The sequence below is a fragment of the Borostomias antarcticus genome, assembly GCF_949987555.1.
Source record: "Borostomias antarcticus genome assembly, chromosome: 7".
In the NCBI taxonomy this organism is placed as follows: Eukaryota; Metazoa; Chordata; class Actinopteri; order Stomiiformes; family Stomiidae; genus Borostomias; species Borostomias antarcticus.
Genome location: NC_140240.1, coordinates 7,125,961 through 7,148,863, shown reverse-complemented (window position 1 = coordinate 7,148,863; position 22,903 = coordinate 7,125,961). Strand labels below are relative to the sequence as shown.

Sequence of the window (22,903 nt, the reverse complement as noted above, 5' to 3'; positions counted from 1 at the left end):
TCACTCACTTTTCAGACAGTCTATTTATTATTACTAGTGCTAGGATTGTTCAAATTTACTTAGAACCAGTCTGCTGTTCCCATGTATCCCCAAAAGGGATTGGGTGTAGGCATGGAGGTACATGGATATATTATGGTTTAGGACGTAGGGGCAGAATTCGTACGCGGCATTTTTGTCAGTTGCTATGGGAGAGCGCCCTTGGTTACTGTGTATACCCACAATGCACCCCTATCACTAGAAGCTCGAGCGTTCGCTTCTCTCATCCATGGTCTCGAGCCACAAAAAAGTCTGTCTTGAGGTAACGTTAGTAGGCTAGGTAGCGTATCCAACTTAAAATGTATATGAAAGCTAATTAGCTGATTCTTGGAATTGCATTTTTTCATACATAGCTGTTAGCTGCTGCTATAGCTCGTCCTGGTAGAGGCACAGAGCGTTAGCAGCTAGCTAGCACTAGCTTAAGCTGGCTAAATTAGCTAGCTATCAAGCTGGCTAATGAACGTTAGCTACATTAATTTGACTAGTCTGGCTAATGTAGAATTAATGTAGATATCAAGCAACATACTCCCTCGTGTATGAAATAAGGTCGCAAAGATAACAATGTTAAATGCAGTAATGTTTTCACAGGTATAGATGTGGAAGAAAGCAGTGAAGAAGCTGCAATGGATAAGGAGCAGCGCAACAGCGTTGTGTTCAATGCGTCCAAGAAAGAGTTGTTCACCGCTAACAGCGGATACAAGTCAATGCAGAAGCGACTGAGGGCACAGTGGAAGATTCAGAGGTAGGCACCATCTGCTACATTGATGTGCTCTTGTGTATTAAATACTACCCCCTGTCGTTAGATATAGTACATAACCAAATTCACCTTTGTGTGTCATCTTCAGCATAAAGGAGGAGCTATCCTTGGAGAGAATGAATGGTGTGAAATTGTGGATCACGGCTGGACCAAGAGAACAGTTCACTGCTGCAGAAGTACATGTCAATTTAAACCAAAAGTATATTATTATCTATAAGACACTCATGATCCTGTATTGATATACTCTGTTGTCTCAGTTGGAGGTCCTCAAGCAGTACTTAGATGGAGGAGGAAATGTCCTTGTGATGCTTGGTGAAGGAGGGAGGATGAAGTATGACACTAATATCAATTTCCTGCTAGAGGAGTTTGGAATAATGGTCAACAATGGTGCGTATCCTTTGTGAAATAGAAGATTATCACACTATTCACTTCCAGATTATAATACTATTATACAGTACTTTTGCCATTATCAGTTGTCATGACTACATAGATGTACTTTGCCCTCATTCTCTATGAATACCGCAGATGCAGTAGTGAGGAATGTATATTACAAGTACTTCCACCCGAAAGAAGCATTAGTGTCCAATGGTGTTCTGAACAGGTTAGTGGCAACATAGCTTTTGTTAATCTGGATGAAATAGTACATATTTTGATAATAATAAATACATGTGATCAGCTGCTCAGTTACTTTCTGACTTGTTCCCTTTAGAGAGATCAGTCGGGCTGCCGGCAAAGTAGTAACGGGGATCATCGAAGATGAAAGTGCGGGCAACAATGCACAGTAAGTTCCTCTCTGCCTACATATTTCAGGTAGTGTGTGTTATCATGTTTTAGTTCAGCTTTATACTGTTTCATCCTTGGTAAATAAGATGTATTTGACCTGTCCTTGTATAGGGCTCTGACCTTTGTGTACCCATATGGTGCTACCCTGAGCGTGATGAAGCCTGCCATGGCTGTTCTCTCCACCGGTTCTGTCTGCTATCCTCTCAACAGGCCTGTTCTGGCCTTCTATCAGGTCAAGGTGAGGATTATAACCCATTTCCTTTTACCTCTGACAGAATCCTGGTATGACTGCCGGTATGTTTACCGGCCTTGTTGACTTCCGTTGTAGCCAAGTGTGTGCCTGCAGAACAACTCAATACTGAGGCGATGAGGGAAAATATAGTCTTCTATATGTGTTTTTTCAGTGTTGTATCTCTAATGTTTTGTTGTGCAGGAAGCAGGCAAGCTGGCAGTGCTGGGCTCCTGTCACATGTTTAGTGACCAGTATCTGGATAAGGAGGAGAACAGTAAGATACTGGTGAGTACCTCTCAGTTGGCACAGCCTGCATCCTAACTCTATCCTGCCCACACTTAGAAAGCTTGGCATCGAAGCTTAGAGCCCTTTGATGTTGATGAAACCTGTAGGTTATCTTCTCTGATTTTATATCTGCTAGACCATGATTTGTTATTCATCCAAATTCACAATGGTATTTTGTATCATGCAGGATGTGGTGTTCCAGTGGCTCATGACTGACAACATTCAACTGAACCAGATAGACGCAGAGGACCCTGAGGTGAGCTGGCACACCTCCAGAGCTGCCGTTTCACCCTTTAATTCTTACAATTGCACTGACCCTTCTGTGCTGTCTCTAGATCACAGATTATACAATGCTACCAGACACAGGCTGCCTGTCAGAACGACTTCGAGTGTGCTTGCAAGAGGGAGATGAAAACCCTAGGGACTTCAACTCACTTTTTGACATGTCATTGCTCAAGTTATCTACAAACACTTTGCCTGAAGTAATTGGGTGAGTATTATTATTCAACAGTATACGTAATGTTTAATTGAATAGGTCATCTTCACTGTTGATTTTTTTCAACGTTTCATCCGTACACCCTCCCTGCAGTTGTTACAAGCAGTTGAATGTGAAACATGAGCCTCTCCAGCTGATTCAACCTCAATTTGAGACTCCTCTTCCCCAGCTGCAGCCTGCTGTAAGTTCAACCTCTGCACTCTCCCTAGTCTTACTGTGTACAACCTTCGAGATGTATCATACAGGTTTTCATCTGGGTTTCTTTGAGCAGGTCTTCCCACCTGCCTTCAGAGTCCTTCCACCCCCCATGCTCGACTTGTTTGATCTTGATGAAACATTCTCCTCTGAGAAAGTGCGCTTGGCACAGCTCTCAAACAAATGTACGTGTCCAACTGTCATAGCACTTTCTCTTTGACTATTATTAGTCTCTTACTACTTGTTGCATGTTAAACAATTCAAACATAGTCTGTTTGGAATTAATGAGAAGTGCATTGTTCCACACTATCGGGGGAAGATAATGTTATGACATTTTTTCTTAGGCACAGATGATGACTTGGAGTTCTACGTACGGAAATGTGGGGACATCTTGGGGGTGACTGGAAAGCTGGACAAAGACCAGAGAGATGCCAAACATATATTAGAGCACATCTTTTTCCAGGTTGTGGAGTTCAAGAAACTCAATCAGGTGAGTTGAGATACATCATTCAACACATGCTAAAGGTGACCCATGTTTTGGGGACCTTTGTTCCAGGATCAGTGAATTGAGATCTGTTATCCCGTCTACAGGAGCATGATATCGACACAACAGAACCCAGATTTTCCCCATTCTGATTGCCACCGACAAGTGTACAATTGTGTATTTTTAGAGGTATATATGTACAGTATATAGTCTATTTCACATAGCTTTTTCTAGTCAAATTGGTCATTTTACAATCTCAATTTCTATAGCACTTGAAAAAAAAAAAAGTTATAATTAAGAGGCCTTTCACATTCTATGAAGCTGTTTTCGCCAATACAAAAATGCTTGTAATTATTCGATACATTCATGCAATAAAGCTTATTCTCAATACATGAGACATGGTTTTTATTAATACAAAACTTTATTTACTCATAAGATTTCTTTAAATTAAAATTCAAGAGCAGCTCTCCCGTTGCTTGCCCCGTTGCTGTAAAAGTTAGAAGAGCATGTCAAGTTTGCAAGGCAATTATCTCAAAATCTCAAACCCCAAATTATTATGCAATTATGTGGAAATATGCAAAGTCTGTCACAAAATCACATTTCTATCATAGTAAAGAAATGTCAATCTAGCGTCAATGAAATAACTGACAGAACCTAACCTTAGCTTTAGTACTGTACCGTCACACGTCCGTTTGACTTGTTCTCGACACAAGCAGGGATAGATGTGCGTCTCTGCCATCCATCCTCGACCTCAGCCACTGGTGCAGAACCAGAGGATGTCTGGCTGGAACCAAGAGTGGCCTCCCTCCAAGACTTCAGATTAGCATCAGCGTTATTGATAAGTGGGGGTGTGCCAGACCATATCAAGGAGGACATTTCAGCCAGGGAAGGAGTTGCAGACTCAGACTGGTACTTTGGACTCCAGGTGGACTCCAACATACTTGATTCCAGAATGGGTTTGGGGTTGTTTGCCTCTGGTTTGATAAAGGAAAACTCCCAGGATATCTGTGAAGCTGTGAGGTCAGCATAGGACAGGTCAAGTGAAGCTAGTTGTATTGGTTTTTGGAGGAGCGTGCAAGGAGTGGAGGACTTCCCTTCTACAGGCATGGTGAGCGTAGGAGTTCGAGTTTCTTCCTGTGAGAACAGGTTAGATCCCTGAGACGGAGACATGGAATTGGCCGGATGACAAAGGGAGGCTAAAATGGATAGCTTGGTGTCAGAGTACAGAGACACTATTTCATTTGGAGGCATAAATGATGTAGATGATCCCTCCAGTGACAGAGTAGATAAGCTCTGGTCCAAGAAGCCTTGGTCGAGCTGTGTCGGAGAGGGGTACTGAAAGCTACCAGACATGTCTGTGAAGCAAAGAATTCCAAGTCATATAAAATATTCATAAAATTACAAATTATATGTACCAAGTAATATGATTGTTGCGCAGAGAGAATATAATGTGGTTTTCATTTTAATCTTACCAGCACTGTTCCACTCCTTGTCCATGTTTGCTTTGGTAAAAAAATTATTGTAAATTGAAACAGCTTGTTTTATGGGTCTGGCTGATTGGCACACCTGTGGTGAAAAGGCAGCGTACGATTTTTTCCCAATAAGACAAGAAATCGAGCAACACTACTGGAATGGAACGCGGCCCAGCTGTGTGTTCCCTACGCAGTCATCACATACGTCATCACAGAGCCGACCTCCGAGAGTGCGAGAAAAGAAGCGCGCGAGATAGAAACTGAGCGCGGATTCAACAACAAGCCCCTCCAGTACAGCTGGTTTACAAACCTGATACCCGCAAGCCAGAGTGCATGGGGTTACTAGTTAGCTCACTAGCTAATGTACCGATTATACTGTAATTTCGAAGTTACATGCAAAAAGAGCGAAGTAAAACTAGATTAATCTTGCAAAACATAAGTAGCTTGCTAACAAACCTAATTTATCTTCAAGTTTTGGAGATAATCTACAACTCGCACATAGGGAAATGTCTTGGTGGTCGCGCGGGTAAGTAATTTAGCTAACTGGCTAGCTAATGGTGTTTTATACTATTAATTCATCAGCCGCTGATCATTTTCTCTTCATTGAAGTAATGCATTACGGATAAAAATGTGTCATTTTTACTGGCTACTTTGATGTCTCGAGTATTGGCTACCTAGTTAGCTAGTGCTAGCTACATTTCTTATGGCTGCCGCCCTTTTAGCCAGGCTGCTGGCAAGCAAACCTTTATGAAAAGTATCACATTTTCGTATTGGTAAGCTTGATATCATTATTTTAGATACACATATCTTACGGTCAGGTGCAACTTTCTGTGCAATAAATGTAACCCTTTGCCACCCCCTAATAACACTCTATAAACTAAACGTTATAGTGAACTTATTTTTGCTTGCCTGTTGAATTCCCCTAGTGTTTGCTAGTTAGCTCGTTGCTAAAGCTAGATAGCCCAGCTGTCGTGCATTGTTGGTGACAATGACATGGCGACTGGCCAGCTGGCCCAAGTGTACCAGAAAGAACAATGCATTACATGATGACCATATCAATTGATTTTAAGTTTTGTTTTCGTTCCACGTGGACTAACGTTAACCCGCCGATGACTGCTGTTGTACAGAATCACGTATCAAGCTAGCTAGGGTTTTTGTGTAGCCTAGTTGGTCGGTCGGTAGGTAGGTAGGGATTAATTTAATGTATTTTTCTTCTGCTGTTTGGATTCCATGGACAAAAAAGATCATTGTAATGTATAGCTACAATACATGTGATTATTACTAGGCCTAGATGGAGACCCAGCTAACTATAGTTGTCTCCCAATTCTGGTTGTCCCAATCCATCTCTACCACCTTATCAGGGCATGTCCTCATGTTGCTTCCCTTTACAGTGAGGAAGGGGAGGAGGCCTTGTATCAGGACACAGACTCGGATGTGGCAGAGCAGCGAGACTATGGAAAGGTGAAGGTTAAGTGGACACAGGAGGAGGTGAGCTTCATTAATGTCTTTTTGTATCACGGGTGGCTTTTAGCCCATGTTAGCAATTGAATTCACCTTCAGTTTTATCATAAACGTCTCTCTTGTGTCATACTCAGGATGATCATCTGAAAGCATTGGTTCAAAACCTGGGTCCAAATGACTGGAAATACATAGCCAGCTTCATACCAGTGAGTGCCGACCCCCCGCACGCCATTCTGCCGCTACCATACTGCATTTCAATGAATTGCACAGAAATAAAAAGCTCCTACTGTTAAAATACCCCTTTGCTATGTGCTACATTTACTGAACATTTGTTTGGCACAGAATCGCACAGAACATCAGTGTCAACACCGCTGGCTTAAAGTTCTGGATCCAGATCTGGTCAAAGGGCCTTGGACCAAAGAGGAAGATGAGAAGGTATGTTTTTTTAAAGTTTTTTTTTAACGATCTTTGGTGCCAGCATTCTCTCAGTTAACCCACATTCCCAGATGCGTAGATTGACCTGTATCTGTCCACACAGGTCATAGAACTAGTTAAGAGGTATGGGAACAAGCAGTGGGCCCTGGTGGCCAAGCATCTTAAGGGACGGCTGGGGAAGCAGTGCAGAGAGCGCTGGCACAACCACCTCAACCCGGACGTGAAGAAGTCTTCCTGGACAGCGGAGGAAGACCTTGTCATCTACAAGGCCCACTGTACACTCGGAAACCGCTGGGCTGAGATTGCCAAGCTGCTTCCTGGAAGGTAGCTAAGAGAGAGCCCTCTTATTGTTGATGAAGTCTTGTGTCACGTAAAACAGCTCATGTGCTCTCCATCTGTTATTGCTGAATTGGGCTGTGCATCTTTCAATCTATCGGAGAAATACTTTGATGGACGAGTTCCAATATGTTCCGATATTCCCTACAGAACAGATAATGCTGTGAAGAACCACTGGAACTCTACTATCAAACGCAAGGTGGAGATGGGCTTCTACTCTGGGGTTGTGGTTCATGCGAAGGAACATGAAGAGTTGATTGCCTGTAGTAGTAAAGATGTGCAGGTAAGGTAGCCTTAAATGCATGGCATCTTCACTATACAGTCGGCGTGTGTTACATGTACAACAGATAATGGTTTCTTATGTGACCTTACAGATGGAGCATGGCTATGAAACGTGCACAGACAGGGACTCGGGGAATGAAACTACACTGCCGGTGAGATGGCAGACAGTACGTTTTCACTATGGGAATTAAATAATTGTAGTATCTGTAATATAATGTCTACTTTGTGGTATTAATGGTAATGCAATCAAATAATACATTCCACAGAGCTTTTGGAAAGGTGCATATGAAAAGTATTGCTTCCTCCCCAAATGATTGAATATTATTTTATCATTAAAAAAAGACAGGTCCAAAACGAATGTTGTCATTATCTCTGTTTGAGGTTTGATTCCCACCTCTAACAAGGCTTGAGCCCCAATAGTATTACAATGTTGGTATGCATTGCATTTCGGGAGCGAGCCTCGTTAGAATTGTTATTACTAACCCTAACCCTAAAATGTATGCACACCCCCAGGAAACCTCTTGTTCAGCTACTGTAAGAGGGACACCAGGGGAAGCGGATTCCCTCAAGGCTGTCTCTCCTCAGCGCTCCAAAGATGCAGGTGGCCCCAGAAGTGAGCCAGATGCCACAGGAGACTCCAATACCACCTGGGTGGTGGACAGCTCAGGCTTCCTCTCTCCCACAGGACCAGGCTTAAAGGAGGTCATGGACATGGTGGATGGGGTAAGAACTCTGGACGTCAGGTCATACCTTCTCAGCCCTTAGAAAAAGTAAAACGTACAGTATATCGACTGGTTTGGCAAGTATCACTAACACTTGTTGTAGGCATCGTGTGATGAACTTTGCATGATGTCTCCCCTCTCATTAGGACCTGGATGGATGGTGTAACCTAGCAGCCTTTGATCTGTCCGAGGAGAGTCAGAGCCCAGAACGGCATCAGTTCCGCCTGGAGGGCAGTGCTCTTCAGGAGCTGAGTAAGGGCAACCGGGGAGAACTGATCCCCATCTCGCCCGGCGGGATCACACCACCTTCCATACTGAACCGTCGAAGCCGTCGTCGCATTGCCCTGTCTCCTGACTCTAGCTCCATGACCCCCAAGAACACACCTGTCAAAATCCTGCCATTCTCCCCCTCACAGGTACTGCTGTAGAAAACTGTACAATGTGCTGCGTCCCTAAAATGTTTGAGGTATTTTATTTGTATTGTACTGTTGCGGAATGAGAATAGATATTAGGTGTCACATTGTTTAGTGGATTTCTAAATCCGGTGTGTATTTATAGTTCCTCAACATGTGGACCAAACAAGACACACTTGATCTGGAGAATCCATCACTGACATCCACCCCAGTCTGCAGTCAGAAGGCCACCGTTACAACACCCCTGCACCGTGACAAGACTCCACTGACCCTGAAGGAGAACTCTGCGTATGTCTGCTCATGTGCCCCATTTTTTGTATGTATTCCTCTCTTTTGACAGTGTAAAATTACTTTTTTATTTTAATTTTATTAGGTTCATCACACCAAACCACAAGTCTAACCCCTACACTACTCCTCGGACTCCAACGCCATTCAAACATGCAATGGAGAAGTATGGTCCTTTGCAGCCTTTGGTGAGTCCCTCACTGCCATCACCAATGACTTTAGCTGAATGGGCAGAATATTTGGCTGGGTTATGTAAATGCCCTCTTCATAATGATATGTTTCTGTTCCTTAGCCTCAGACGCCTAACCTGGAAGAGGATTTGAAAGAGGTGCTTCGCAGAGAAGCTGGGATTCATCTGGTTGTGGTGGATGGAACACCCCCCGAACAGAGGCGCAAACAGGTGGTGAGTATGACACAGCAGGAGGTATTGGCATCAATATGTTGCATACCAAGCCATCTGAAAGTTTCAGAGAGTGCTGGTCCCATTTTACAGGCCACTATAATTAATAATGCAACGCAATGTAGCGTGGAGATCAGTTTGCACTGGTCAACAGCAACCTTGTCTGAATCTGGTTGGTATGTACATGCAGGAATAGGCTGTAATGAGCAACATTCGGAATCACTGCTCACATGTTTATTCTGTGCCAGCTAACGTTTTCTGTGATAATTGGTTATTAATTGGAATTTTGGGTTGGGGTTAGCTTTCAAGTTATTGACGACCCCCACCTGCCTATTATTACCTAAATTGTATTTGGCCATATACAGTGGGCTCCAAAGTAACTGGCACCCCTGACAGGTAATGCACAAACAATATTTTAAAAAGTTATGAACAATATAATTATATAGAAAGGTCCAAATACCACAGGGGTGCAGACTTCTCACCTTTAGGTGAAAATAGCCGTTTTTAATTCCAAATAGGTCATTTGTTTTATCTGTGTATGTATGGGTTTGCATGTTTGTCACCTTTTTCACCTGTGATCGGTTTGCACCTCTGATACCAGCATGTTCCAATGGAACCAACCAAAACCATTTACTGATTTAATTAAAAACCATTTACTGATTTAATTAAAAATCAATTACCTCCAAATCAAGGTTTCACAATTGATGGCACGCTTAAAGATTATTGTAAATAACATTTACCAAAATTAAACCAGGTATTAAATTCCACTTAAGTAACAGAGATGCATACAAGGAGAGGCACCTTATACCCACAATGAAATATGGCAGTGGGTCAGTGATGTTTTGGGGCTGTTTTAATTCCAGAGGTCCAGGGGCACTGGTGAAGATAGATAGCATGATGAATTACACCAAGTATCAGGCAATTTTGGCTGGCAATCTGGTTGCCTCCGCCAGAAGGCTGAGACTTGGCCGGAGGTGGACTTTCCAACAGGACAATGACCCAAAGTATACTTCATGATCCACACAGAAATGGTTCCCTGACAACAAAATCAATGTTCTGCAATGGGCATCTCAGTCGCCAGACCTCAATCAAATAGAAAACCTGTGTGCACCTGTGTGCTGAGTTGAAGAGGGTGGTTGATAAGCACAAACTCAAGAATATGAAGGAACTTGGAAGGATCTGCCTAGAGGAGTGGTCCAAAATCCCTCCAAATGTGTTCCTTAACCTTGTCAAACATTACAGTAAAAGACTCCATGCTGTTATCCTTGCCAGAGGTGGTTGCACTAAGTACTAAATGAGGGGTGCCAATAATTTTTAAACCTTGATTTTGTGGAAATTTATTTTGTATTTAATAATTGATTTGATTGAATGGTTCCATTGAAACATTAATAAAGTACAGTATTTCACACATGTTGGTATAATCCATGTATTTATAATTATATTTTATATATATTATAAGCATTGTTTGTGAATTCCCAGTCAGTGACAGTTATTTTTGGAGCCAACTGTAACTGGCAAAGAAATAACTAATTGAGTCCTTTTCTCAATTAGATTGTTTTAACATAGTTTCTTATGTTCAGCATCGACCTCCAATGAAGAAAGTACGCAAATCCCTGGCCCTGGATGTCATCGACTGCAATGAGACAGTCACTGCCAGACACAAATCCATGAAGTATGAGGCTGAACCCTGCAATACGGTACATAAGTATAGTAGTGTAGAGTATTGATAAGATAAATATTCTTCATTGCACTATATTGTCATTATTTTCAGTAATGTATGTGTTGATTTTGTATATTGTCTTTCTGTTACAGGCAGAGGCGTCACTGTCTGACTCTCTCAACTCATCGTTCTGCTGTAAGATAGAGAATGTCTTAGATCAGGGCTTCATTGCTGCACCCAGTGAGAGTGTACATCCAAACCAAGTTCCCCCAACCCCAGTAAGTATCGTGAGTCAATGAAACATTTCCAGAATTGGAGTCTTGAATTCAGTATGTGGGATTTAATTGTGATTTATCTCTCTCCAGATGTCTCAGGCATGGGAGGCTGTTGTATGTGGACGGACTAAAGACCAGCTTATAATGACAGAGAAAGCTAGACGTTACCTTCGCTCATTAAAATCCCATGCTCCCAACCGTGCTCTCATCTTGTCCTGAGCCAGATTCAATGTCCTCTAAACATTTGCTCATAAATGTTCAGATTGTGCTCAAACTCCAGTTTAAGTCTTCAGAAACATTGAGGTTTTATGTTTCTATGCTGGAAATTGTCAGGAATGTTGATGTAGTGCTTCATTGAGCAAACTAAACTGAACCCAACTAAAGGTTCTTGGTGCCCAAAATAAGGAAGTCTTCCATCGATGGCTAATGAACGCAAATCTGTCGTAGTCTAAACATTAAGACTTAATCATCAAACTTTCTCATAAGGAAATCCTACAACAGGCCATCAGTAGTTTAATTCAATAATTGATCACAGTTATTACAGCGTAGTCAATTTTTTCAGTCATAGATTGAGTTCTCTGGTAATATTTGCACTTATCTTTTGATATCAATTTTGTTGTGAAATACCATGTGTACCAGTGAAACCAATGAGTGATAACAAATTGACTGTCAAGACTAGTTGTTCAAATATTACCCCCCACCCCTAAAAAACAAAAGTTTGACTTTATAATAATTCCAGTCCTACAAAGAATAGTATATTTACAGAATCAAGGACTCAGTTTGCATTTGCTCAAACTTGTATAGTTTTGATATAATATTGGGAGTGATTTGAAGTACAGGGTCTGTCACCTGAAACCTTATAATGATCAGTTTGCAGATAATGACATGCTGGTTAAAGTAAATTCATGATTGACAAATGTAAGTAGCTCTCTGTCTGTTAACTTATGTGAACTAATTAAGACAAGATATTTGTAATATGATCCAATAAATACTAAATGTATAATACCATCATTGCCCTTTTGTCTTATTTGATTGTGTCATGGTTTGATACAGCTGTCTGTATAAATCATTTAAATACAAAAAATAGGCCATGATAATATCCAAGTAAAGATGGATATTAAAGTAAATGGATCAAATAGTAAGGGGGAAATATGCATTTTGAGTGAATGATCTCATCACTGCATAGTGCATATTATGCACAGAAATGTATTCCGATTCCCAATACACACACATGGCTTCTCCAAGGAGCATCGGCCATTAACAATGTATTCAAAGGCAGTTGATGAATGTTTGTTGTCTGGTTGTTTGGTTCTCTATGTTTCAGATCTGTACAGCATCACCTGCTTCACGTTGTGGAGTTGAAGATGTGTAGTTCGGTGTAGGTTGAGATGGTTTTGGAGCTCCAGATCTTCCTGAGGATGTTTAACACCACCCTAGTTTTGTTGATCCCTGCAAAATGTCTGCATCTGATCCTCCAGTGTCCATCACACTACCTAACACACACACAGGATACTGCATAGTGATAATATCTTTATCGTAATAAGCTCCCCAGAGGGTGGTGGAGACAGTGAACTGCATTATCAGCTGACACCTCCCCTCTGTGCAAAGCCATGATGCCTGAGGAAAGTCATTAGACTACAGCCACCCATGCCATGGGCTGTTCTCACGGCTTCCGTCTAGTAGATGTTACTGGATCGTCTGGGCACACTCACAGTTTTTCCCACCAGCCCATCAGTCTTCTCAACTACCAACATAAATCTCTGTGATCACCTATCTAGTCACTTCCTATGTACATTCAAAGTAGCCTACATCACCACAATTGGCACACCTTCACTTAGAGCCTATTATATTTAACACATGTGGGAGAAAATACATAAGGACAAGAGACTGAAAATACAATTATAACACCATCATAAGGTAGTTGCATCCTAATATATATCAACTTTAAAGGACAACATGATATGGACCCAAAAACACAATTCAAAGTTTTTATATAAAAGTGCCATGACTCAAAGGGGGAGGGGCCCTCTGAAAACGTGCAGATCACAGATACAGAGTAGCCTCGCGTCACCAGTCTCTCCTCGGGGAGGAGAGCCTGGTGTCTATTTACTTCACTGCCTTAAGCCCGCCCCGTCATCCGGCTCGAGCCTGTAGAGCCCGCCTCCAACATCCGCTTGCTTTATTTTTCCTTAACCGGTAGTTCTCCTCGCATCTTTCGTTGGTGTTATGCCTGGTGATGCCATCGCGAATGTTATCTACTCGAAACTTCACCATGTGCAGCCTACAGTAAAAACATTACAACAACTGTTCTTCTTCCGGTCCAGACCGGATGAATATGCTTCCGCTCTAGACCAGCGAAATAACACCGAACGAGAAAGGCCCCAGACTAGGTACAGAGTGGTGAATGAGGGTGCCATCCTGCTCAGTATGTCTCTGGTATGATAAATTCAAACTCGGCGCCACAGGGAGAGGGAGGGTCAGCGTGGGACCCTGGTTGGGCATGGACGCGGGGACGAGTGGAAGCACCAGGGGTCTGGAGACCGTGGTCAGCCAGGTGTCCCCTGCTGGGGGTAATATTCACTATGCCCTCCTCATTGATGTCAGTAAAACAGTCTCTGGACTGCAGCTTCAGGGTTTTACACGGAAGCACACGGTACACGGTGTCGTTCCCATCATCCACCCTCCTCCTCCTTCTCTCCTTCCTCCCCGAGGGGTGCGTGTTGTGGACCTGTCTGCAGTGAGTGATCAACAGGCTGTAGTTTACCAACGTATTGTTGCACAGCAGGCACTGGTACCTCTTCTCTCCTGTGTGGGCGAGCTCGTGTTTCGTTCTATACTCAGCCAGGGCGAACACTTGGTCGCAGTACTGACAGGGGTACATCTTCTCCCAGGAGTGGGTGTTGAGGTGACGCTTGAGGCTCGCCGTATGTACGTACGAACGCTCGCAAACATTGCACGTGAAGGTCTTCCTGGGCTCATAGTGATCCTCCTGCTCTTTTTTTACTTTCTTGCTTGTGCCGCCTTGTGGTGAGTCAGGAGCCGCTCCAAAGGGTCTGAGAGGGGTGCACATGAGACATTTCTTCCGTTTCCTTCCTTTAGAGTCCCCCGCCCCTTGGTCTTCTTGCATGGGCACGATGTCATGACAGGGAGAGTCGATCTCTGAGGCCATATCTAGTGTTTTTTTTGCAGCCATGACTGATTTGGGGACGTTAATGCCTAATGCATAGTACTGCAGGGAGATTTCTAACGCCTTATTTTGAAAGACCGTTGTCGAGATGTTGTGGCCTGCTCTTTCTGGCTACGAGTACAAAATTGTCAATGGAGGACAGCCCGCTTGATGAGGACCAATGAGAAACGGACACAAAGTCGACGAGAGCCTGCCCCCTTTTGTGGCTCCCGGAGAGACCCGGGAAGAGATGAACCCGGCAATGTTTGAAAACAGTCATTCAAAGTGTGCACACCACAGTGCAGATATTATATGTATAAACCGATCACAGATAATTTACAATTAATGCACACAAATTGTTATTTAAGCTGCAACAGTGCACCGAAATAGTAATTCATCGATCTGACGTTGGTTGAAACCAATTGAAGTCGAGGGGTAACTAGCGATATTAAATACCGGAATGAGATTTGGCACTGTGAAGACCATTTGAAAAACATCCATCTTAATGTACTATAGTATTTAAGGGAAGTTTGATGCGGTTTAATACCATATATTCTGATATCTATCGGTAAAATATTAGATATCGTACTGAGTCCCTCCCCGACGACTGAAACAATAGTATTGCTTTTACATCCCGGACCCGGAAACAATTGTCGGTCTTTGGTGACGCTGCATTAGACGGCAAGACATGGCACAGCTCCGTGAGTATTATTTGTCTTATGGTCTACGATATTGAAAGGATACCTGGAATCTTTACATGTTAAAATAGAGGATGCAATGGAATTTCCATATTTAATGTGGCAGGATCACAAGAAGCTAACGTTAAATAGGCTTGCAGGTAGCAAGCCAACTTGTTAGCTAACGTTAGCTAGCTTGTTAGCAAGATCGCCTCAGCTGTCATTAGTTAGCTATCTAACGTTAACGGTAGTGTAGATAATATCTGACAAGACATGCAAACTAGTAACTGTATTAGTAGCCCAATACAGAACGATTATGCACGTCAGGTTGAAATGTGCTGCTTGGTAAGGTGTAGCTAGCTAGCTAGCTAGATTGCAAAGCACCATCGAAGTGCATGTAGTAGTGGGTGCATGTGTAACGTTGGATAGCTAAATATCTTAGCAATTGTAACCGGACCAATTGCAATTGGTAGCTATACATGGTTCTTTTCCTACCGGACTTATAAATATATATAGTATAACATGGGCTGTGTTGAAAGCTCAAATATGTGAAGTGTCTCTATCTATCTATCTATTATCTTATCTTATTATCTTACATGACACTCTCTCTCTGTGTCCACAGGGTTACTCAGCTTGGTGTTTTTTACCCTGGCTCTTGGAGCCCAGGGCCTGACCCCATCACATTACCTCTCTCTGTCTGATGTGGAGAGACTTCAAGACCTCCTGAGGCAGCCCTTCACTGATCTTGAATCAGCATACTACTCCATTGTCGGTCTGAGTAAACTCAGAGCCTCCATTGCTGATGAAAGTGTGAGTAAATGAACAACTAGAAATGGTGCTCAGAGAGCACAGACCTCCGCCCATGAATGCATTTCGTGGCTCTGCGTGCTAAAATTGAATGGGTTCTAAACTGGCCAAGGCTACCGCCCTCCACCGAGTTTCATGAAAAGAGGTCAGGTAGTTTTTGCCTAATCCTAATCCAAAAAAGTGAATGGCCAGCCTGGCTGTGTTTGGAGCGGCTCATGGACCCGCCCCGTGATTCGGATCCTCTCCAGAATTTAATGGATTGTTAGTTTACCTGTGCTACACTCCTCCACCAAGTTTCATAAAAATCAGCCTGGTAGTTTAAGCGTAAACCTGGTCTAAAAAATGAATGGAGGTAGAATGGCTGGCTGTGTTTGGGCGGCTCGTTGACCCGTCCCTGTGATTCGGATCTGCTCCAAAATGTAATGAGTTCTAAGTTGCTCCAAGTTTTGCGTAATCCTAGTCCAAAATCCAAACTACCAGACTGAATGGAGGGGAATGAACAAACCAGGAAACAGCTTGTGAACCTGTGCCATGATTTGGATCCTCTCTGAAATTTAATAAGTTCTAAGTTGGCCCATGCTACTACACCCTTTCACAGAGTTCCATAAAAAACAGTCTGGTAGTTTTTGCATAATCCTGCTAACAGACAAACAAACACATGCCACCGAAAGCTTTCGCTGGGGCAGAGGTAATTATTTATACTTGTCTTGGAATTGTACAATGTGTTATTTGTATAGCATGACCAGCCTTGGTTTGCATGGGCAGTTTGACTGTAATCCTTGTCTTTTTCAGGATGCATGCCAGTTCCTGAAGTCCCAACTTGACCCCACCAGTGTTGATTCACTCTTCTTTGCTGCCGAGGCCAGTCAGGCCATTTCAGCATGTGAGGTAGCTACCAGATGTACCTGTTCATTCACACTTTAAATGGTATGCGTGTAGCATGGTGTATCATAAGCCTAGGCCAAGTCCCTAATATGCTCTCGCGCTCTCTCCCACTCCACTTGTTAAGATCCCAGTGTCTAATGAGACGCGCGACATTCTTCTGGCAGCAGTTAGTGAGGATTCCACTGTGACTCAGATCCATCGGGCTGTAAGTGCTCTCAGCTCTCTTGGGCTGCCTCTTGCATCACAGGAAGTGGTGAGTGCCCTGGCAGCCCGCATCACCAAGGAGGATAATGTTTTGGCGTGAGTATTATCAATATTATGTCGTACATGTTCTCTCTGTATTGTCATGTCCATTCATCATACCAATCTCCAAAGGAAGTCTTTGCATGTTCAATATAAAAACAGCTTGATTGGTTGATTTAGTGGCTGTTTTCTTTCCATCTCTCTCCCTGGACAGGATCACCCTGGCTCTGCAGACCGCTGCTCGACTCTCACAGCAGGCAGAGCTCGGAGGAATCCTGGAGGAGATCGAGGTAAGTTTCACAACTCCAGCAGGTGGTGCTGTGTCACAATTCAACACATCAGAATTGAAAGAAACCCTATTCCCATGGTTGGAGTAAACACTACTGGCTTGGACTACATTTAATGTGGATGTTTTCTGATTGATGTGTTGTTTTGGAGTTTGTGTGATCAGGCTTACATGTAAACCGTTTTTTGATCAGACATAGATTGTGCATTGTGTTTTGACCTTGCTCTCCCTCTCAGGATCTGGCTGCACGCCTGGATGATTTGGGTGGAGTTTACCTGCAGTTTGAGGAAGGCCTAGAGGCAACTGCCCTGTTTGTGACTGCTGCTTATTCTCTGTCAGACCACGTAGATATGGAGCCCCCTTTGAAGGAGGTAAACTATCATGTTGGTGTGGGAATTATCACAGTCTGTAATGATATTTCTCTCTTTGATTATTTGTACTGGCATTCCAGAGTAATAAGTCCCACATATTATCGCTAGCAATTTATTATGATTCTGACGTAACAGAAACATAATCTCCACACAGGACCAGGTCATCCAGCTGGTGAACTCAGTCTTCAGCAAGAAGTCGTGGGACTCTCTCTCCGAGGCCTTCAGTGTTGCTTGTGCTGCTGCCGCACTCTCCAACAACCGCTTCCATGTACCGGTCATCGTCAGCGCCCAGGGGCCTGCCACTGTGTCCCACAGCCAGCCCACTCTCCAGGTACACCCCAGACCGATCCACTAATGAGCAATGGTGTCGTCCACATGTTCCTTTCTCTGGACACTGATCTGTCTGTGTGTCACCGGCCATGTCTCTCCGCGTCTTGTTTCCACAGCTTCTGGTCACAGACGTGCTCTCACAGCCCCTCTCCTCGGCCAGTGTGGTGGCGGAGTCTGTTTACGCGTCGGCCTCCAAGAGCGTCATCCTCAGCCAGGCTCCTTTCAGCTTGCGAGAGTAAGCATGTCGTTCGAAGAATGTCTATTTGAATTCTTTAATAGAATAGATTTTCGTCAGCTTAAAAGTCGAGCGATCTCTAGTAGATCAATAACGATATATGTGATCAATTATTCCTTTGTGTTATTTATTTATTTTACAGTGAAGTGTTTCAGTAAGTGCAGTATTGTAAGTCTCTCTACCTGTTTTACAGTGGCGTTTTCGAGATGAACTTCTTGTCTAGCCAGCCAGCCAGTGGATATTACCTGTTCACTGTTGCGGTGACAGGGGACAGCAGATTGGTTGCGAATCAAGTTGAGGTAAGCTGGCTTGACATTCAAGAGTTTTGTAACCCTGTGCATTTGATGGAAATGGTCCTTATGATTGGGCTTATTGTACACTCACCCATCAATAGTGACTTGTAGTTGCGTATGTATGTAGCAGGCTCTGCTGCTAGTAGGTCCTGATGATAAAGAACTGTTCTAACTTAAGCTTGGCAAGTCAGGTGCCTCTTTGGCCTTGCTGGGGCCTCGTCATCAGCCATTAAACCCCTGGAGCTTGTCCAGAAAGCTGCAGCTCGCCTGTTGTTCATCCAAATTCTGGGTGCTTCCATACAACTTAGTTTCTCCGTTCTCTACACTGGCTCCCTGTAGCAGCTCACATCCAGTTTAAAACTCTGGTACTAGCCTACGGTGCAATGAAAGGAACAGCTCCCTCCTTCCTCCAGACCATGGTCAAGCCCTACACCCCTGCCCAAACACTACGCTCTGCTGCCTCGAGGCGATTGGTTTCCCCGTTACCAAGGCCCTAGTGGGCTTTCAACCCGGGCACAACTGTTTTCTGTCCTCGCCGTGGTGGTGGAATGAAATGCCCAACTGACGTCAGGACAGCACAGTCGCTGCCCATCTTTTGCTGCAGGCTCAAAACTCACCTCTTCAAGAAGTATTACCCATACCCTTCCTCTTAAGCACCTATTTGTGTCTTGCTGGTCTTGCTCCTCCTAGTGCTGTCTTAAGCACTACTGTAGATTACGCTCGTTTAGAAAGGAGATGCACTTGTGAGTTCTGGCGAGTAGTGCTACAATGACTACCTACGTTAAATGCAATTATTGTAGTCCCTTTGGATAAAAGTGTCTGCTAAATGACTGACTAATGTAATTGTCCCTGGCGAGGACCATTGTGTGGCCCTTATCATTTGTTTAGCTACTAACAGCAGCTATTATTTTCTGCATAGCTGTGACAGTAATCAGCTGTGACAGTAATCACGCCACTTAGTTGGAATTAGCATGTGAAATCCACTTCATTAATGTTTTTTCACTCCTCTGTCATCTCTCCAGCTGAAAGTGAAGGTGTCCACAGAAGTAGCCATCACTAACATGGATCTGTCTGTCGTTGATAAAGACCAGAGCATCGGCACCAAAACAACCAGGTCAGAGCCCAGACTCTTGTATGAAGCTCCTGAGGACCACCCTTGTTGGTCACGCACGGCATTAGATGGCATAGTATTCAGACTGCTTCTCTTTTCCAGGGTTGAATACCCCTTCAAAGCCAAGACCTCTTTCACAGCTGACAGCCACCAGAACTTTGCCATGTCCTTCCAGTTGGTTGATGTGAACACTGGAGTCGAGCTCACACCACACCAGGTTTCTAGTTATCCCAATTCATATTTCCATAAGGAATGCTATAATTCTAATTGTTTACCTCATTTAACTTCACATATTTTACCAGAGATTTACCCAATAGTATTTTGTTGACTTTTTCTTCTCACTTCCCAGACCTTTGTCAGGCTGCACAATCCTAAAACAGGTCAAGAGGTTGTGTTTGTGGCTGAGCCAGACAGTAAGAACCTCTACAAGTTTGAGCTGGACACAGCAGAGAGGAAATCTGAGTTTGACTCCATGTCTGGAACCTATGCACTCCACCTGATTGTTGGGGATGCTACCCTCGACAACCCAATCTTGTGGAGCGTGGTAAGTTAAATTATTTTAAAGAAAAGCAAAGTTGAGTTAACTGGCGACTTAATATTTATATGTACTGGGAACTGCAATGTTCATGGAGGATTTTGTTTTTATTAGGCGGATGTTGTTCTGAAGTTCCTTGATGAGGAGGCCCCAGCCACAATCCAGGCTAAGACTCTATATGTGCCCAAACCAGATATCCAGGTAAACAAGTCAAGCAGAGGCACATAGATTAACTTTTTTTTTTTTTTAAAGTGAATCCCATACTTAAATCTCTCATCCCTACATAAGTTGAATAATGTCCTCCCATGCTGCAGCACTTGTTCCGGGAACCAGAGAAGAAGCCTCCCACTGTGGTGTCCAACACCTTCACAGCCCTGATCCTTTCACCCTTCCTCCTGCTGCTTATTTTGGTGAGAGACAGTCTTGCTGCTTCTCATATGCTACTGTTAATATCTCTCTAGCAAGGCTTTTCACAATGAGACCCTGGATTTTTAATTACTGTGCCTGTTTTGATTTGAAATAACAAATGCTAGGTACTCTTTGCTATTTATGTTTGAAGTGTTGATCACTGCATTGTGTGTTACATGGAAAACCATTTTATTTGCGGACCTATTGTTTTGTTTTATACTGTCACGATCATTGCCATATCTATGAATAACATCCACTTGTTCCCCTCATGTCTGTCCAGTGGCTCAAACTGGGGGCCAACATCTCCAACTTCAGCCTATCTCCCAGCTCAGTACTCTTCCACATTGGTCACGCAGGTGGGTACTGAGGTTGGAGTCTTGCATGAAGGGACTTCCATCACACTTGTTCCTGTTCTCAGTTAATATTTTACCCTTTGTTAACACAATGTATTGTGTTTCAGCCATGCTGGGTCTGATGTACGTCTACTGGACTCACCTCAACATGTTCCAGACTCTGAAGTATCTGGCGATCATTGGCACTTTCACCTTCCTGGCTGGCAATCGCATGCTGGCCCAAAAAGCAGTGAAGAGGTATGCCCTCTGGTTTGCAGCATCATGTGGTTTATAGAGAGCTCTTGACCACAGGGAGAAGGATTGGCCCTTTCAGGATGAGAACCACTGTGGTGCTTTGGGAGCCTCTTGCCACTTCATATCCCTGTTTTTGACTGGTGTGTAAGGGCCCACTCTGTCAGGCTGGCCCTTGGTGTGTCCCCAGAGGCCTGTGGCCTGGGCTGCCAGAGGAGCGGAGACTCCAGGGCTCAGGCCAGCCGGGGCTTCTAGAGGGGCTCACCAGTGTGGGGGAGGAACTGAATGGGCCATTCCATCAAGGCCATCAACACGAAGAGCTCTCGAAAGGCCATAGAGGTGGCTTTCAGTGTGTCACTGGCTGGAGACGCCGCGCTGTAATTGCTTAGTTTTGCTGTGCAGTTACCTTTCTCCCACTGTCCGTTTTCGCTTAGTCCACTTAGTCATTGTTCTGTACTTTCATGTGAACTTTGTTGTGAATGTACTATCAGCAATGATGTAATTATCCTCTTATTTCTGCTTGGCTAAATTTCTCTCTCTCTCTAGCTAACTATCAAATGTCTTCTCTAGCTAGTGCCTGTCTCCTTAACCCTCCTTTCCTCTCCCTATTGTATTTCTCTCTTTACTCCTCTTTCAGGATTGCTGCAGAGCAAAGTAGTAGATTGGCAAAGTATAGGAGCCTGCGGTAAAGGCTTCTTTTCTTGTGTAACAAATGACCAGTCTCCCTGGCTGAAGTAAGGCCATCCCCATGGATTGCATCTCAGTGCATCCCCATAGGCCTGCCTTGTGCATGACTGTGTGGTGGTGCTCACTCTGTGTACTTTCCCATGTGATGATGATGTCCCACCAGCCCCTCTCACTCACTCACCATCTCACCATGAACTTATCTGGCCGTCTTTTCCATGCTGACACATAGCCCAGTACCTCCATGTTAGCTCTCTAACCTGTTAAGATGGATGAGTCCTTGATATTGTTGGTTACACTGTTTCACTGTACCATTGTGCATGAGGTGACATCATTAGCTATGCTTTTACATTACCCCACACACAGACATTTATCATAATCATCCTTGTTCTTCATGCAGTCCATGTGAGTTTGCTGAGGAAGTCTGTTTACAGCATCTTTATGCTTGAAAGACATGAATTCTCACATGACTTGATTCTCCACTGAGATGATAAATGTATCCAGGGATTTGTTTGGACACATTAGATGATTGCTTGCATTTCTCAGCTGGGTGATGACTAAAAAAAAAAAAACCTTTTTGTTTTTCCTCTTGTAGAATTGCAAACAAATGAAGACAGAACATAAGAGAAGACTGAAGATGATCCATCTTTAGTTCTCCAAGATTAAGGACACATAAAAATCACAGTCAAAATGGCATCATATTTCATGAATCCAATTGACAATGCAATTAAAGTTTTTTCCACTTGAAAGTAAATGTGATATCATGGTGTCTTAAAGTGGCTAATGCTCACTGACACAAGATACTCCTACTGAGGGCTGTGAAGCTAACAATCCTTGCACTTCATTTTCCTGTGATTTTTGTTTTAAGAATGTCAGTTTAAGACAATGGGCTGTTATTTTTTGTGGTTACATTATGAAATTGGGATGGATTGTTTTGTTTTTTGTACATTCCCGTTTGTCAATGCTCATCTCGTCACGTTGCATCAACATTTCTGTCAGTGTACCAGAAGTTGACATACAATTTCATAAAGTATATTTAAAGTGCATTGAAAGTATCATCGACATGATCAGGGCAGGAACCATGCCTGTAAGATGTGCTTGTTCAATTAAATGCATTAATGTGTCAAACTAAAGAAAAGAGTTGATGAGCATTTCCGGGAACACATGTTTTCTAATGAACGGAAATAAAGAAAATAAGGATAAGGATTACTTTGTGCGTTGTATTTTTATTTTTTAGAATTGGAAAATAATGGCCAAAGCATTTTTTTCTCCTGGACAT

At 43.3% G+C, this 22,903-nt stretch overlaps 4 protein-coding genes across 4 annotated transcripts; 3 read left to right on the top strand and 1 right to left on the bottom strand.

Moving 5' to 3' along the window:
- Window positions 1-235: 235 nt before the first annotated feature.
- Window positions 236-3,513, top strand: ift52 (intraflagellar transport 52 homolog (Chlamydomonas)). Its single transcript, XM_084440689.1, has 14 exons — window positions 236-298; window positions 625-778; window positions 882-969; window positions 1,051-1,180; window positions 1,319-1,394; window positions 1,503-1,574; window positions 1,688-1,814; window positions 2,010-2,093; window positions 2,281-2,349; window positions 2,429-2,583; window positions 2,683-2,770; window positions 2,861-2,969; window positions 3,129-3,274; window positions 3,376-3,513. The coding sequence occupies exons 2-14, from the start codon at window positions 660-662 to the stop codon at window positions 3,418-3,420; spliced, it is 1,308 nt and encodes a 435-aa protein (XP_084296815.1). The 5' UTR covers window positions 236-298; window positions 625-659; the 3' UTR covers window positions 3,421-3,513.
- A 1,733-nt stretch (window positions 3,514-5,246) lies between these two features.
- Window positions 5,247-11,778, top strand: mybl2b (v-myb avian myeloblastosis viral oncogene homolog-like 2b; the record flags this gene model as incomplete). Its single annotated transcript, XM_084440777.1, has 15 exons — window positions 5,247-5,266; window positions 6,132-6,228; window positions 6,336-6,407; window positions 6,544-6,636; window positions 6,740-6,960; window positions 7,123-7,255; window positions 7,347-7,406; window positions 7,768-7,977; window positions 8,123-8,392; window positions 8,535-8,677; window positions 8,763-8,862; window positions 8,967-9,077; window positions 10,655-10,771; window positions 10,887-11,012; window positions 11,100-11,778. The coding sequence occupies 15 exons, from the start codon at window positions 5,247-5,249 to the stop codon at window positions 11,226-11,228; spliced, it is 1,902 nt and encodes a 633-aa protein (XP_084296903.1). The 3' UTR covers window positions 11,229-11,778.
- A 1,396-nt stretch (window positions 11,779-13,174) lies between these two features.
- On the bottom strand, window positions 13,175-14,178 carry LOC311311326 (transcriptional regulator Kaiso-like; the record flags this gene model as incomplete). The annotated part of the gene is made up of 1 exon (XM_084441006.1): window positions 13,175-14,178. The coding sequence occupies one exon, from the start codon at window positions 14,176-14,178 to the stop codon at window positions 13,432-13,434; it is 747 nt and encodes a 248-aa protein (XP_084297132.1). The 3' UTR covers window positions 13,175-13,431.
- A 656-nt stretch (window positions 14,179-14,834) lies between these two features.
- On the top strand, window positions 14,835-22,830 carry rpn2 (ribophorin II). Its single transcript, XM_084441212.1, has 17 exons — window positions 14,835-14,876; window positions 15,475-15,662; window positions 16,452-16,547; window positions 16,669-16,844; window positions 17,002-17,077; window positions 17,310-17,444; window positions 17,599-17,775; window positions 17,891-18,009; window positions 18,203-18,308; window positions 19,325-19,416; window positions 19,516-19,630; window positions 19,763-19,957; window positions 20,063-20,149; window positions 20,263-20,358; window positions 20,637-20,712; window positions 20,817-20,946; window positions 22,220-22,830. Exons 1-17 carry the CDS (start codon window positions 14,864-14,866, stop codon window positions 22,233-22,235), a joined length of 1,893 nt encoding a protein of 630 aa, XP_084297338.1. The 5' UTR covers window positions 14,835-14,863; the 3' UTR covers window positions 22,236-22,830.
- The last annotated feature ends 73 nt before the right edge of the window (window positions 22,831-22,903 follow it).

Bases quoted from the DNA above. Each gene is read 5' to 3' on its own strand.
- ift52 (XM_084440689.1), top strand. From the start codon at position 660: ATGGATAAGGAGCAGCGCAACAGCGTTGTGTTCAATGCGTCCAAGAAA. The intron at 1,575-1,687 runs GTAAGTTCCTCT...GTCCTTGTATAG, and splicing joins AGTGCGGGCAACAATGCACA to GGCTCTGACCTTTGTGTACC. The intron at 2,771-2,860 runs GTAAGTTCAACC...TTCTTTGAGCAG, and splicing joins TTCCCCAGCTGCAGCCTGCT to GTCTTCCCACCTGCCTTCAG.
- rpn2 (XM_084441212.1), top strand. The intron at 15,663-16,451 runs GTGAGTAAATGA...TGTCTTTTTCAG, and splicing joins CCTCCATTGCTGATGAAAGT to GATGCATGCCAGTTCCTGAA. The intron at 19,631-19,762 runs GTTTCTAGTTAT...CTCACTTCCCAG, and splicing joins TCGAGCTCACACCACACCAG to ACCTTTGTCAGGCTGCACAA.